Source organism: Schistocerca nitens, chromosome 4 (assembly GCF_023898315.1).
Source record: "Schistocerca nitens isolate TAMUIC-IGC-003100 chromosome 4, iqSchNite1.1, whole genome shotgun sequence".
Classification (NCBI taxonomy): domain Eukaryota; kingdom Metazoa; phylum Arthropoda; class Insecta; order Orthoptera; family Acrididae; genus Schistocerca; species Schistocerca nitens.
Genome location: NC_064617.1, coordinates 861,978,181 through 861,991,932, shown reverse-complemented (window position 1 = coordinate 861,991,932; position 13,752 = coordinate 861,978,181). Strand labels below are relative to the sequence as shown.

The 13,752-nt window shown below is 41.0% G+C and overlaps 1 protein-coding gene across 4 annotated transcripts in view; it reads right to left on the bottom strand.

Moving 5' to 3' along the window:
- Window positions 1–13,752, bottom strand: part of LOC126253317 (tyrosine-protein phosphatase 10D) — a 340,420-nt gene that overhangs the window by 82,774 nt on the left and 243,894 nt on the right. For all 4 annotated transcript variants that reach the window (XM_049954568.1, XM_049954570.1, XM_049954569.1 and 1 more), the window contains exon 13: window positions 11,470–11,575. In XM_049954568.1, coding sequence (XP_049810525.1) covers window positions 11,470–11,575 — 106 coding nt within the window. The remainder of the gene's footprint in view (window positions 1–11,469; window positions 11,576–13,752) is intronic.

Sequence of the window (13,752 nt, the reverse complement as noted above, 5' to 3'; positions counted from 1 at the left end):
ATTCCATCTCAAAATATGGTCAAGTGGGTCAGAGGCTGTCTGCAACAGCACAGGAAATTTAAAACAGTGTGAAGTTGGTTTAAGAATAAGGACTTGAACACACAAATACTGATAGTTTTCAGCTGTTTAACTAGTGCAGAAGTACTGAGCAGCCTATTACTGGAATGGAGACTAACACTGATGAAGGTCACAGATTTGGAAACGTATCGGGATACTTATCAACAAAAATGAATTTCCTAGAGGTTCAACAATGCAACTTCACTCAAGCTACATATTGTGAAAATACTGTCATAACATAAGATTGGATTGGATTGGATTGTTTGGGGGAAGAGACCAAACAGCGAGGTCATCGGTCTCATCGGATTAGGGAAGGAAGTCGGCCGTGCCCTTTCAAAGGAACCATCCCGGCATTCATAACATAAGAATCAAACAAGGTGCTGCCAGTGTCTCAACTCCAGGGAAGCTTTCTGTAAGCAAGAAGTGAAATGGTGGTTGCAGAGGAATATATCATGGTTTCCACAGTTGTGGTTCACACCTTTTTGTGTGTCATCTGCTGTGTTTTGGTTTTTGGTGAGTATGGAACTGGTTTAGGTTACGAGGAATGAGTCAATAGGTTGATTTTTCAGGTGGGCACTAGATCAGAAAGTCTTCATAAAAAGCACCAGCAGCAGCAGATAGTCCATATGCAAGGTGAGCAGTAAGTATCTAAGTTTCATTAAATGGCTATCAAGTTTCTATGTTTGATGGAATAATACTGGAAACAGCACAAACAAGCAGAACAAAAAAGATAATGATTTTTCGTGCCGCATAGTACCCACAGTGGGTGTGAGAGGTGGTAAACTCAGCAACAACAAAGATGGCCGATCACTTTACAGTCAGAGAATAAGCACAGACTGCTTTGTGTTATGAGATATGGAATTCAATCATCCTTGTGCACAGATGGTGGAATTTGGTGAAGGGAAGGAATGCCACAATTCATTCAGAGACAATAAAGAACTGTCACATGAAGCTAATGACCACAGGTTCAGTAAAGGATGCAGCAAAAACACATCATCCATCCATGTCTCGGTGATCTGCGAATAAGGCAACTGGGCAGTCATAGCCCTTGGAAATCAACATACCAGGTAGCTCGTGAAAGCAGACTCACAAGTCACACTGTGCATCAGGGGTTGCATAGAGAATTAAACTTGCGAGTGTGGAAACCACATTACGTGCAGCAGTTAACACCAGAAGACCGTGATAGCATAATAGAGTATGGGGAATTGATGCTGGGTTTGCACGAAGATTGGCCTCAACTGTTTCACATCATCTTCTGGAGTGACGAGATTCTATTCCATGTGGGAGGTTTCGACAATCGGCACAACTGTCATTACTGGACAGGTCACAGTCCTGGAATTACAATGTAAAAGATGCATTCTCGTCCAAAAGTGACCGCGTGGTGTGGAGTAACGTCTACAAATGTCATTGGCCCATGTCTCCTGTGTAACACAATTAATGGAGAACATTACCTTCAAATGTGTCAATATTACATTTGGGCCAAGGTATCAGAATGGGAAAATACCGACAACATTATCTTCACGCAAGATGCCACACTGCCTTACTTTGCAAATGTTGTGTGGAACTGGTTGGATGATAAGTTTCCAAGATGTTAGCTGAGGAGATGTGGACCTCATGATTGGCCTGCAAGAAAAGTCCTCACCCGACACCCTGTGACTTTTTTTTTATGGGTCCCGGCAAAAGAGGAGGTGCACCAGATCAAACCTCGCACATTGGACAAATTGGAAGCACAGATTCAGGAAGTTCTTACCAACATCCCACACAACTTCCACCTGAAAGTTGTGAATTCCATTCCAGGTCATTTGAGGAGACTGGTTGACACAACAGGTGCATACAGGGTAATTTAACGGAAAATATGCAATCATATTTTCATATAACAGTGTACATATAGTACACTACTGGCCATTAAAATTGCTACATCACGAAGATGACGTGCTACAGACACGAAATTTAACCGACAGGAAGAAGGTGCTGTGATATGCAAATGATTAGCTTTTCAGAGCATTCACACAAGGTTGGCACCGTTGGCGACAGCTACAACATGCTGACATGAGGAAAGTTTCCAACCGATTTATCATACACAAACAGCAGTAGACCAGCGTTGCCTGGTGAAACGTTGTTGTGATGCCTCATGTAAGGAGGAGAAATGCGTACCATCACGTTTCCGACTTTGATACAGGTCGGATTGTAGCCTATCGCGATTGCGGTTTATCGTATCGCGACACTGCTGCTCACGTTGCTCGAGATCCAATGACTGTTCGCAGAATATCCAATTGGTGGGTTCAGGAGGGTAATACGGAACGCTGTGCTGGATCCCAATGGCCTCGTATCACTAGCAGTCAAGATGACAGACATCTTATCCGCATGGCCGTAACGGATCGTGCAACCACATCTCGATCCATGAGTCAACAGATGGGGATGTTAGGAAGACAAGAACCATCTGCACGAACAGTTCGACGACGTTTGCGGCAGCATGGACTATCAGCTCTGAGACCATGGCTGCATTTACCCTTGACGCTGCATCACAGACAGGAGTGCCTGTGATGGTGTACTCAACGACGAACCTGGGTGCACGAATGGCAAAACATCATTTTTTCGAATGAATCCAGGTTCTAGAATGAGATTTTCACTCTGTAGCGGAGTGTGCGTGGATATGAAACTTCCTGGCAGATTAAAACTGTGTGCCGGACCGAGACTCGAACTCGGTACGTTTTCCTTTCGCGGGCAAGTGCTCTAGCAACTGAGCTACCCAAGCACGACTCAACACCCCATCCTCCTGTAAAGTTTGGAAGGTAGGAGACGAGGTACTGGTAGAAGTAAAGCTGTGAGGACGGGGCGTGAGTCGTGCTTGGGTAGCTCAGCTGGTAGAGCACTTGCCTGCGAAAGGCAAAGGTCCCGAGTTCGAGTCTCGGTCCAGCACACAGTTTTAATCTGCCAGGAAGTTTCAATCCAGGTTCTGTTTACAGCATCATGATGGCCGCATCTGTGTTTGGCAACATCATGGTGAACGCACATTGGAAGCGTGTATTCGTCATCGCCATACTGGCATATCACCCGGCGTTATGGTATGGGTTGCCATTGGTTACACGTCTCTGTCACCTCTTGTTCGCATTGACGGCATTTTTAACACTGGATATTACATTTCAGATGTGTTACGACCCGTGGCTCTACCCTTCATTTGATCCCTGCGAAACCCTACATTTCAGCAGGATAATGCACGACCGCATGTTGCAGGTCCTGTACGGGCCTTTGTGGATACAGAAAATGTTCGACTGCTGCCCTGGCCAGCACGTTCTTCAGATCTCTCACCAATTGAAAACATCTGGTAAATGGTGGCTGAGCAACTGGCTCATCACAATACGCCCGTCACTACTCTTGATGAACTGTGGTATCGTGTTGAAGCTGCATAGGCAGCTGTAACTGTACACACCATCCAAGCTCTGTTTGACTCAATGCCCAGGTGTATCAAGGCTATTATTACGGCCAGAGGTGGTTGTTCTGGGTACTGATTTCCCAGGATCTATGCACCCAAATTGCGTGAAAATGTAATCACATGTCAGTTCTAGTATAATATATTTGTCCAATGAATACCCATATATCATCTGCATTTCTTCTTGGTGTAGCAATTTTAATGGCCAGTAGTGTATTAATTTCAAATAAATAGCTCTGCAAAGATAAAAGTTGTACATCAATTTCAATACCTAGTTACTTCCCACCTGCCCTGCACACAAGGGGGACATTTAAGAAGAGGTATGGCATCAGTGGTGACTTGCAAATTGCATAGTGGATAGTGTAGATCTCAACCCCTAGTTTAGTAACTTTAATGTAAGAAGAACCTGGGTAATAGTATACGGATGTTTAATGACAATATGGCTGCTCTGCTACCTGTAACTATATTTCAGTCAGTATTGTTAGGTTTGTGTATTTTCAGAAGAAATCAAGTGAGATTACACTGTTTAGATGGAGTAGCAAGCTCTTTCAAAACAGGTCCAAGGTCCATGAAAATAGTGTGATGTTTTCTCAAGTTCTTGCACATCTAATTGCATGGTGAGGACAGGCACACAACAGCACAACATGCCCTTTTGCACATACAGCCATTATTTCAGTAGCACTCCAATGCAGCCATTGTGTGATATTAGGATGACAGTGAAGTTGAAAGATTCGATAGAATTCAAAGGCTGTGACTCTGCAGTGACTGGATGGGATCAAAGGCACACAGAATGAGTGCTATAGCATACATCACAAACTCATGCAAAGATTATATGGTATGTTTATGTTACAGTGGTGGCAGATCAAATTGGGAAAGAAGCAGAACAGATCCATGCAGTTTCAAGATACTTTTCTCGCAGCTAAAAGTAAGCAAGTTTTAATAATTAACTTACATGAATGCTACAGAAGGCAGTGTGGTTTCAGTTCTCGAGACTGCAGACGTGTGTGCAAGTTGTGTTTGTGTGTGTGTGTGTGTGTGTGCGCGCGCGCATGTGTGTGTATGTGTGTCTACTGCTGACAAAGGCCTTAATGGCCGAAAGCTATAATTGTCTGAATCTTTTTGTTGTGCCTATCGCAGGCATTTATTTATTATTTACTGGTCATGTGAATCTAGGGCTATACAGTGTATAAAGGATATCTGGGCCATTTATTAATAACTATACAAATTATTTGAAAAAATTTTTACGCATATCAGTTTAGCAAAAAGATAATATTACACAATATTTTATTATTCTATACACTTTTCAAAAACAATCTTAGTTGTTGCTGCAGTTTTGCCTTTCTAGATACTCCCTGAATGTACAGAAACAGTGCTTCATCAAGTAATCCTTCACTGCTGATTTGAAACTGCTGCTATCCATTATTTTTGTGGATTTTGGTAACTCATCATACACTTTGATGCCAAGATGCAGTATGTCTTTTTGTATCATGCTGTATTAGCTTGTTGTACATGCACATAATTTGTCTTGTCTGGTAGCTGTGTATGGATTAATTAATAGGTGATTCATGGACTGCAAACTGCTTAATTTTTCTTTTATGATAAATACATTTTCTATCATGTAAAGACATGGAAGAGGTAGCATTTTATTTTTCTTAAATAGTGGCTTTCACGATATCTTTGGACAACTCTTCCATTACTCTAGTAATCATTTTCTGGAATCTAAATGATCTCAAACTTGCTCCACAATATCCCCAAAATACTATACCACATTTCAGTATTGAGCAATATTAAGCAAAACATATGGTCCTGGCATTATCGTATTATATATTGTTCCTCAGAACTCTTATTGCAAAAGATATTTTGCTCCATTTTCTGTTTATGTCTGCATGTGTATCCCATTTCATATTGTGTTGTATCCATATACCCAGAAATTGTGTACACACTGTTTTTCTGATTGTTCATCCATTTATTTCAGTATGTGGATTAGCTGCATCTACATTACTACTCTGCACTTCACATTTAAGTGCTTGGCAGAGGGTTCGTCGAACCACAATCATACTATCTGTCTACCATTCCACTCCCTAACAGCGCGCGGGAAAAACGAACACCTAAACCTTTCTGTTCAAGCTCCGATTTCTCTTTTTTTTTTTTTAATGATCATTCCTACCTATGTAGGTTGGGCTCAACAAAATATTTTCGCCTTCGGAAGAGAAAGTTGGTGACTGAAATTTCGTAAATAGATCTCGCCGCGACGAAAAACGTCTTTGCTGTAATGACTTCCATCCCAATTCGCGTATCATATCTGCCACACTCTCCCCCCCTACTACGTGATAATACAAAACGAGCTGCCCTTTTTTGCACCCTTTCGATGTCCTCCGTCAATCCCACCTGGTAAGGATCCCACACCGCGCAGCAATATTCTAACAGAGGACAAACGAGTGTAGTGTAAGCTGTCTCTTTAGTGGACTTGTTGCATCTTCTAAGTGTCCTGCCAATGAAACGCAACCTTTGGCTCGCCTTCCCCACTATATTATCTATGTGGTCTTTCCAACTGAAGTTGTTCGTAATTTTAACACCCAGGTACTTAGTTGAATTGACAGCCTTGAGAATTGTACTATTTATCGAGTAATCGAATTCCAACGGATTTCTTTTGGAACTCATGTGGATCACCTCACACTTTTCGTTATTTAGCGTCAACTGCCACCTGCCACAACATACAGCAATCTTTTCCAAATCACTTTGCAACTGATACTGGTCTTTGGATGACCTTACTAGACGGTAAATTACAGCATCATCTGCGAACAACCTAAGAGAACTGCTCAGATTGTCACCCAGGTCATTTATATAGATCAGGAACAGCAGAGGTCCCAGGACGCTTCCCTGGGGAACACCTGATATCACTTCAGTTTTACTCGATGATTTGCCGTCTATTACTACGAACTGCGACCTGCCTGACAGGAAATCACGAATCCAGTCGCACAACTGAGACGATACCCCATAGGCCCGCAGGTTGATTAGAAGTCGCTTGTGAGGAACGGTGTCGAAAGCTTACCGGAAATCTAGAAATATGGAATCAACTTGAGATCCCCTGTCGATAGCGGCCATTACTTCATGCGAATAAAGAGCTAGCTGCGTTGCACAAGAACGATGTTTTCTGAAACCATGCTGATTACGTATCAATAGATTGTTCCCTTCGAGGTGATTCATAATGTTTGAATACAGTATATGCTCCAAAACCCTACTGCAAACCAACGTCAATGATATAGGTCTGCAGTTAGATGGATTACTCCTACTACCCTTCTTAAACACTGGTGCGACCTGCGAATTTTCCAATCTGTAGGTACAGATCTATCGGTGAGCGAGCGGTTGTATATGAGTGCTAAGTAGGGAGCTATTGTATCAGCGTAATCTGAAAGGAACCTAATCGGTATACAATCTGGACCTGAAGACTTGCCCATATCAAGCGATTTGAGTTGCTTCGCAACCCCTAAGGTATCTACTTCTAAGAATCTCATGCTAGCAGCTGTTCATGTTTCAAATTCTGGAATATTCCATTCATCTTCCCTGGTGAAGGAATTTCGGAAAACTGCGTTCAATAACTCCGCTTTAGCGGCACAGTCGTCGGTAACAGTACCTTCGGCACTGCGCAGCGAAGGTATTGACTACGTCTTGCCGCTTGTGTACTTTACATACGACCAGAATTTCTTCGGATTTTCTACCAAATTTCGAGACAATGTTTCGTTGTGGAACCTATTAAAGGCATCTCGCATTGAAGTCCGTGCCAAATTTCGCGCATCTGTAAATTTTAGCCAATCTTCGGGATTTTGCGTTCTTCTGAACTTCTCATGCTTTTTCCGTTGCCTCTGCAACAGAGTTCGGACCTGTTTTGTGTACCATCTCTTACCAATTTATGAGGTATGAATCTCTCAATTGCTGTTGCTACTATATCTTTGAATTTGAGCCACATCTCGTCTACATTTGCATAGTCAGTTCGGAAGGAATGGAGATTGTCTCTTAGGAAGGCTTCTAGTGACACTTTATCCGCTTTTTTAAATAAAATTATTTTGCCTTTGTTTCTGGTGGATTTGAAAGAAACGGTATTGAGCCTAGCTACAGTGACCTTGTGATCACTAATCCCTGTATCAGTCATGATGCTCTCTATCAGCTCTGGATTGTTTGTGGCTAAGAGGTCAAGTGTGTTTTCGCAACCATTTACAATTCGCGTGGGTTCGTGGACTAACTGCTCGAAATAATTTTCGGAGAAAGCATTTACGACAATCTCGGAAGATGTTTTCTGCCTACCACCAGTTTTGAACAAGTATTTTTGCCAACATATTGAGGGAAGGTTGAAGTCCCCAGCAACTATAACCGTATGAGTGGGGTATTTATTTGTTATGAGACTCAAATTTTCTCTGAACTGTTCCGCAACTATATCATCGGAGTCTGAGGGTCGGTAGAAGGAGCCAATTATTAACTTAGTTCGGCTGTTAAGTATAACCTCCACCCATACCAATTCGCACGGAGTATCTACTTCGACTTCACTACAAGATAAACCACTACTGACAGACACAAACACTCCACCACCAATTCTGCCTAATCTATCTTTCCTGAACACCGTCTGAGACTTCTTAAAAATTTCTGCACAACTTATTTTAGCCTTTAGCCAGCTTTCTGTACGTATAACGATTTCTATTAGCGCTTGAAGCTCAGGGACTTTCCCAGCACAACTACAACAATTTACAACTACAACAATTTACAACTACAATTCTGACTGTTCCTTGATCCAAGCATGTCCTGTATTTGCCATGCACCCTTTGAGATTGCAGCCCACCCCGTACTTTCCCGAGGCCTTCTAACCTAAAAAACCGCCCAGTCCACGCCACACAGCCTCCGCTACCCGTGTAGCCGCCAGCTGAGTGTAGTGAACTCCTGACCTATTCAGCGGAACCCGAAACCCCACCACCCTATGGCGCAAGTCAAGGAATCTGCAGCCAACACGGTCGCAAAACCGTCCGAGCCTCTGATTCAGACCTTCCACCCGGATCTGCACCAAAGGTCCGCAGTCGGTTCTGTCAACGATGCTGCAGATGGTGAGCTCTGCCTTCATCTCGTAAGCAAGACCGGCAGCCTTCACCAAATCAGATAGCCGCTGGAATCCAGAGAGAATTTCCTCAGATCCAAAGTGACACACGTCATTAGTGCCGACATGTGCCACCACCTGCAGCTGGTTGCACCCTCTGCTCTTCATGGCATCCGGAAGGACCCTTTCCACATCAGGAATGACTCCACCCGGAATGCACACGGAGTGCACACTGGATTTCTTCCCCTCCTTAGCCGCCATATCCCGAAGGGGCCCCATTACGCGCCTAACATTGGAGCTCCCAACTACCAATAAGCCCACCCTCTGTGATTGCCCGGACCTTGAAGACTGAGAATCATCCTCTGAAACACGGCAGGCAGCTGCATCTGGCTCAGCCAAAGACAGTGCCTGAAACCTGTTTGTCAGATGCACCGGGGAGGCTTTCTGATCAGCCTCCGGGGACGTCTTTCGCTGCCTGCCACGCCTTGGAACGACCTCCCAATCAACCACTGGCGAGGGCTCAGCCCCACTGCGGGCAGCAAACGGAGCAACCACAGCGGCAGACCGATCTGGGGACAGACGGGATGAGGTTGATATCCCCGTGATACCCAAGTTCGGCTCCCCACAGTGGTGCCCATTGGCAACAGCCTCAAGCTGCACAACCGAAGTCAGCGCCGCTTGCAGCTGTGAGCGAAGGGATGCCAACTCAGCCCTCATCCGAACACAACAATCACAGTCACACACAGCTGGTGTCATATTCTGGGTGGTGAGTATGTACATTGCAACAGATTTTTCCAGATCTATAATAAAGCTGTTATTATTGAAGTACACTGCTATATTCTTTGTAATGGCCTTTCTTAAGCGAGTTTTCAATGGTTTCTTTGGCATGTTCTGTAATTAAGATGCTGGTGTCATCTGTAAATTGTTATATTTTATTGTTACTACTGTTATAAATCATTTACATGTAGTAAGAATAGGATTGGACTGAAAATGAAACCATGGGGAACTCCATGTTTGATCACTTATAAATATTAATAATGGGTACTGACTTTCTCATTTACCTCATGTGTTATTTCTACGATCCGTTGTCTTTCATGGTGGTACATTTAATACAATTATATGATGCTCCCCTAATACCCTAATTCTGAACCTTACCAAGTAATTCATCATGACTGATTGTATAAAATACTTTGGTAAGTCTAGGAATACGCTCAGGGTATTTTCCTTCCTACCTAGTCTCTGTAGCATTTCATACAGAAAAGAAAAGAAAAGGTAAGTCTTTCCGCTCCCGGGACTGGAATGACTCCTTACCCTCTCCCTTAAAACCCACATCCTTTCGTCTTTCCCTCTCCTTCCCTCTTTCCTGATGAGGCAACAGTTTGTTGCGAAAGCTTGAATTTTGTGTGTATGTTTGTGTTTGTTTGTGTGTCTATCGACGTGCCAGCACTTTCGTTTGGTAAGTCACATCATCTTTGTTTTTAGATGTATCTATTTATTCGATTAGACAGTCTTTTACTTAAAAAAGTTTCTCTAGAATTTTTAAAAATACAGACATTAGAGAAACATGTCTATAGTTTGTCATATCTTCCAGGCTTCCTTTTTGTACCGTGATTGCACTTTAGCAAATTTTAAGCATGTTGGAAAGTTACAAGTTGAGAAGGACAGGTTTACAAGGTAAGTCAGTGGTTCAGAGATTAAGTCCACACTTTTTTCCCCAACACAATCTGGTATTTTATCTATTCCTGGTGAGTGTTTTGATTTTAGATGCTTGATTTCTTGCTGTAATTCTTGAATATTAGTTATGAGAAATATTGTGTTACCTGCCTAATCAGTTTTTGATGTCATTTGAGTGGGTGACATTTTTCTCATTACGTTTTCTGCTATATTCAGAAAATAGCTGTTAAACACATTAGCTACATCCTTCAGGTTGCTGATTGACTGTAAATTTTGACTGTACATTTTTATTCAACTGTTTTGTTACTTCCTGTTTCTTTCTTTACAATATTTCAAACAGCTTCTATTTTGAATCTACCTGGCAAGTTAAAACTGTGTGCTGGAGTGAGACTCTAACTTGGAACCTTTCCCGTTTGCTGGCAAGTCCTCTACTTGTCTGCAAAGATCCCGCAGCTTTGCCATAATAAAATGTAAATTTCCTGGTATCATCGAAGACCACAATGCTACCTCTGTGTGCAGTTTTACTCAATACTATATTTGTGTTGTTTCAACATGTCACAGCATTAAATTAGGCTGCAAGCATTAGGCCATTTATACTATTCTTACAGTGCATTTATTTTGCATTAAAGTAGTTATACAGGTTACACTTTGTTTCAACTCTGCATAACTCTTGTCCTCATTATGTTTGTTGTAATGTTGATAAAAGTTTGTAATCACTAATGTCCAGACAACTTCACATGTATTGTGACCCATCTAAGGTTTTCTCAGTGTGACTGATTAATGATGTGCCCCCAGTTGTTCAGCCAAGTTGCTTCCATTTAATGCACAATATTTTGATGACATATCTCGTGATTTCCTTCAGCTGCTGCTAGTTGCGCTATTACTTGTACTCGTCGTCTCGAGTCCAAACAGGCTGTGCACTGAAGTCCAGGCAGAGAGAACACATAACAGCACAATTCTCAGAACTAAAGGATATGACTAAGTATGTCATCAAAATATTGTGAATAAAATATACACAACTATACTGAACACCATTATTAAAAAGTACTGTTGCCTCTGAGTTGATAATTATTTAGAATTACAAGTACACCATCACAGACAAAATACTCATTTCCGTATATGTTACGTAGAATAACAATAATAAGCATCATTATTTGAGAATTATTGCATACATGCAAATATTATGTACAGCAGTAATCTGTTAATTATAAAAAAAATTGTTACCTACTTGATCAAAAAATCAGAAAATAAAGTATTCTTCGGGGCATCCCAACGAACTAAAATTGAATTACTTGTTGTCCGCTCAATGGTTAAGTTCTGAGGTGGGTAGGGATCTGTAAGTTACGAAATACATTCTCAATTAAAAGTTCCAGATTGTTGCAATATACTGAATACACTAAAATGATTATATGTAGAACCATGTTGTTTATTGTTTATCCTTCTTAGACATAGGTTTCATTCTTTAGCAGGCAGAGGAAAAATTATTTTATTTTATTGTCAATTTTGGTTTTATTTCCACAAATTTCAGTACATTTTTCCCAATTTCCATGTTACATTTTGACAACAATATTTAAAAGATAACAAAATTACTAAATTTCTCAACATAAAGACATGTTATGAGCTATGACATGCATCAAATCATAGCAAACTAAACAGTGAAGATGGTACATCTGAGAACAAATCCAGAATGGACTCTTAAACTTTAATAAATGGTCACATGACTATCACGCAAACATCAAAGTATCCTCATTGGGAACATCCAACATGCTTGACACTGAAGCTCTGTTAATAATCACAGTGAGTGTGAAAGCCAACTTTTAATCACAGAGGAGGATTCTGAAACAATGGACATTCAGCAGAATGTGAACCAACACTTTCTGATTATGACTAGTAACTAAAACTACGTCTATCACAGTTGACTTCCACCACTGGGTGATGGGTATTATGGCCTGCACAAAGTGTAACTCAGAATTTTAAACACTGACAAGTTATCTACCAGCATCAACTGTTTAGTTGCACACACAATATGGTTGGGTTTAACAATTCCTATCAGTAAAAATTGTTGGTTATCCCAATATCAGACACTAAGCAATTTCAACAGTTTTAGCAGCAAATCATATGAAGTAATCATTATCAGATAGTACACAGATAATGCTGATATTAGTCAACTGATGCCTTCCTTCAGAATTATGACTTTTTACTACACATTTGTACTAGAAAAAACAAGAAAAGACAAATTTCACGATATTTCTTCAAAACCACTACTCATAATTATGTTGTCAAGAGCTGCCTGTTTTGGCTAAATTATGTTACTACCTGAACAAAATTTTCACGTCCTAAATCATCAGGAATGCTAAAAAGTTGAGCATTACATATGTTACAAAGTAAATAAAACATCTTTAATTCTTATAAAATTATTGTTGACAAAACATACTACTAAAATCTCTATAATCTACCTTACTATAGGTCAATGTCTGAAAACATTTGGTGGCATCATAAAATAATAAAATATAGGGCTACACTTCTGTATTATCTTATGTCTGTGTATTACCTAGCACCTTATGATTCTACTAGCTGAAAACAAATACTAATCTAATTGTGAACCATGAACTGATGTGATTTCTATTCGAACGGATTCATTATACTCTTAACATTTTACATAAAGGGCTATTAAGATACGTGTCACAGGCACTGATTAACACCATGAAGTGCTGGAAAATAAAAAAAGTAAACTACTATAACTCTGCTGAATTGGATATCCCAAGGGACAGATTCTGCCTTTTAACTCTTAAGCTTTCTCTTATCCACGTCTATTCGTAACATTTCTTTGTAAACCATCTGAGAGTAGTGCAGTCAGTGATGACAGGAAAGGGGAAAAAATATTCTGACACACAGCACAGTAAGAGTGGCCCTTGCTAATGTTTCCATTCAAGCAGTGTGCCACTTCCTTGTTTCAAAGTTTTCATAAAGTGAGGGCATGAAGCACTACGAGAAGTTTGGAAAGTAATTCATGCCACAGATTGAGAGTCAAATGATCACGAAATGTTTCTACTGTGACTTCTCTGTTTGTCAGTCAAATCTTGGTGACTTCCTCCTCTTCCAGGGTTTGAATCAGCTATCTATGTGCTCCCACAGAAGACTGTATTAGTGACTTTGTCTGCAGGGATTGGTACTGGAGAGTAAGTACTTGCATATATCAAATTATGATGTATCTCCAACAGCAAAATTCATCTCTAATATTGTGACGCTTTAACCATGTGTGTATGTCCAGCATCCCCTCCTAAACAAATGGATCAATTTCAACCAAATTTGGCACATACTACTTGGGGAATCAGCAATGTGATGGTTAGAATCTCCTAGCTCCCAAGGGAATGGAGATATGGGTGAAAAGGGTTTTTCAACCCCTGACAGCAGATAAACCACTGACATCAGATGGGCACAGCTAAGTGATGAGAGAGGGGTGTAATGGGACACCATTCTTTAGCATTGCCATTTTTTTCCATAGAAGTAG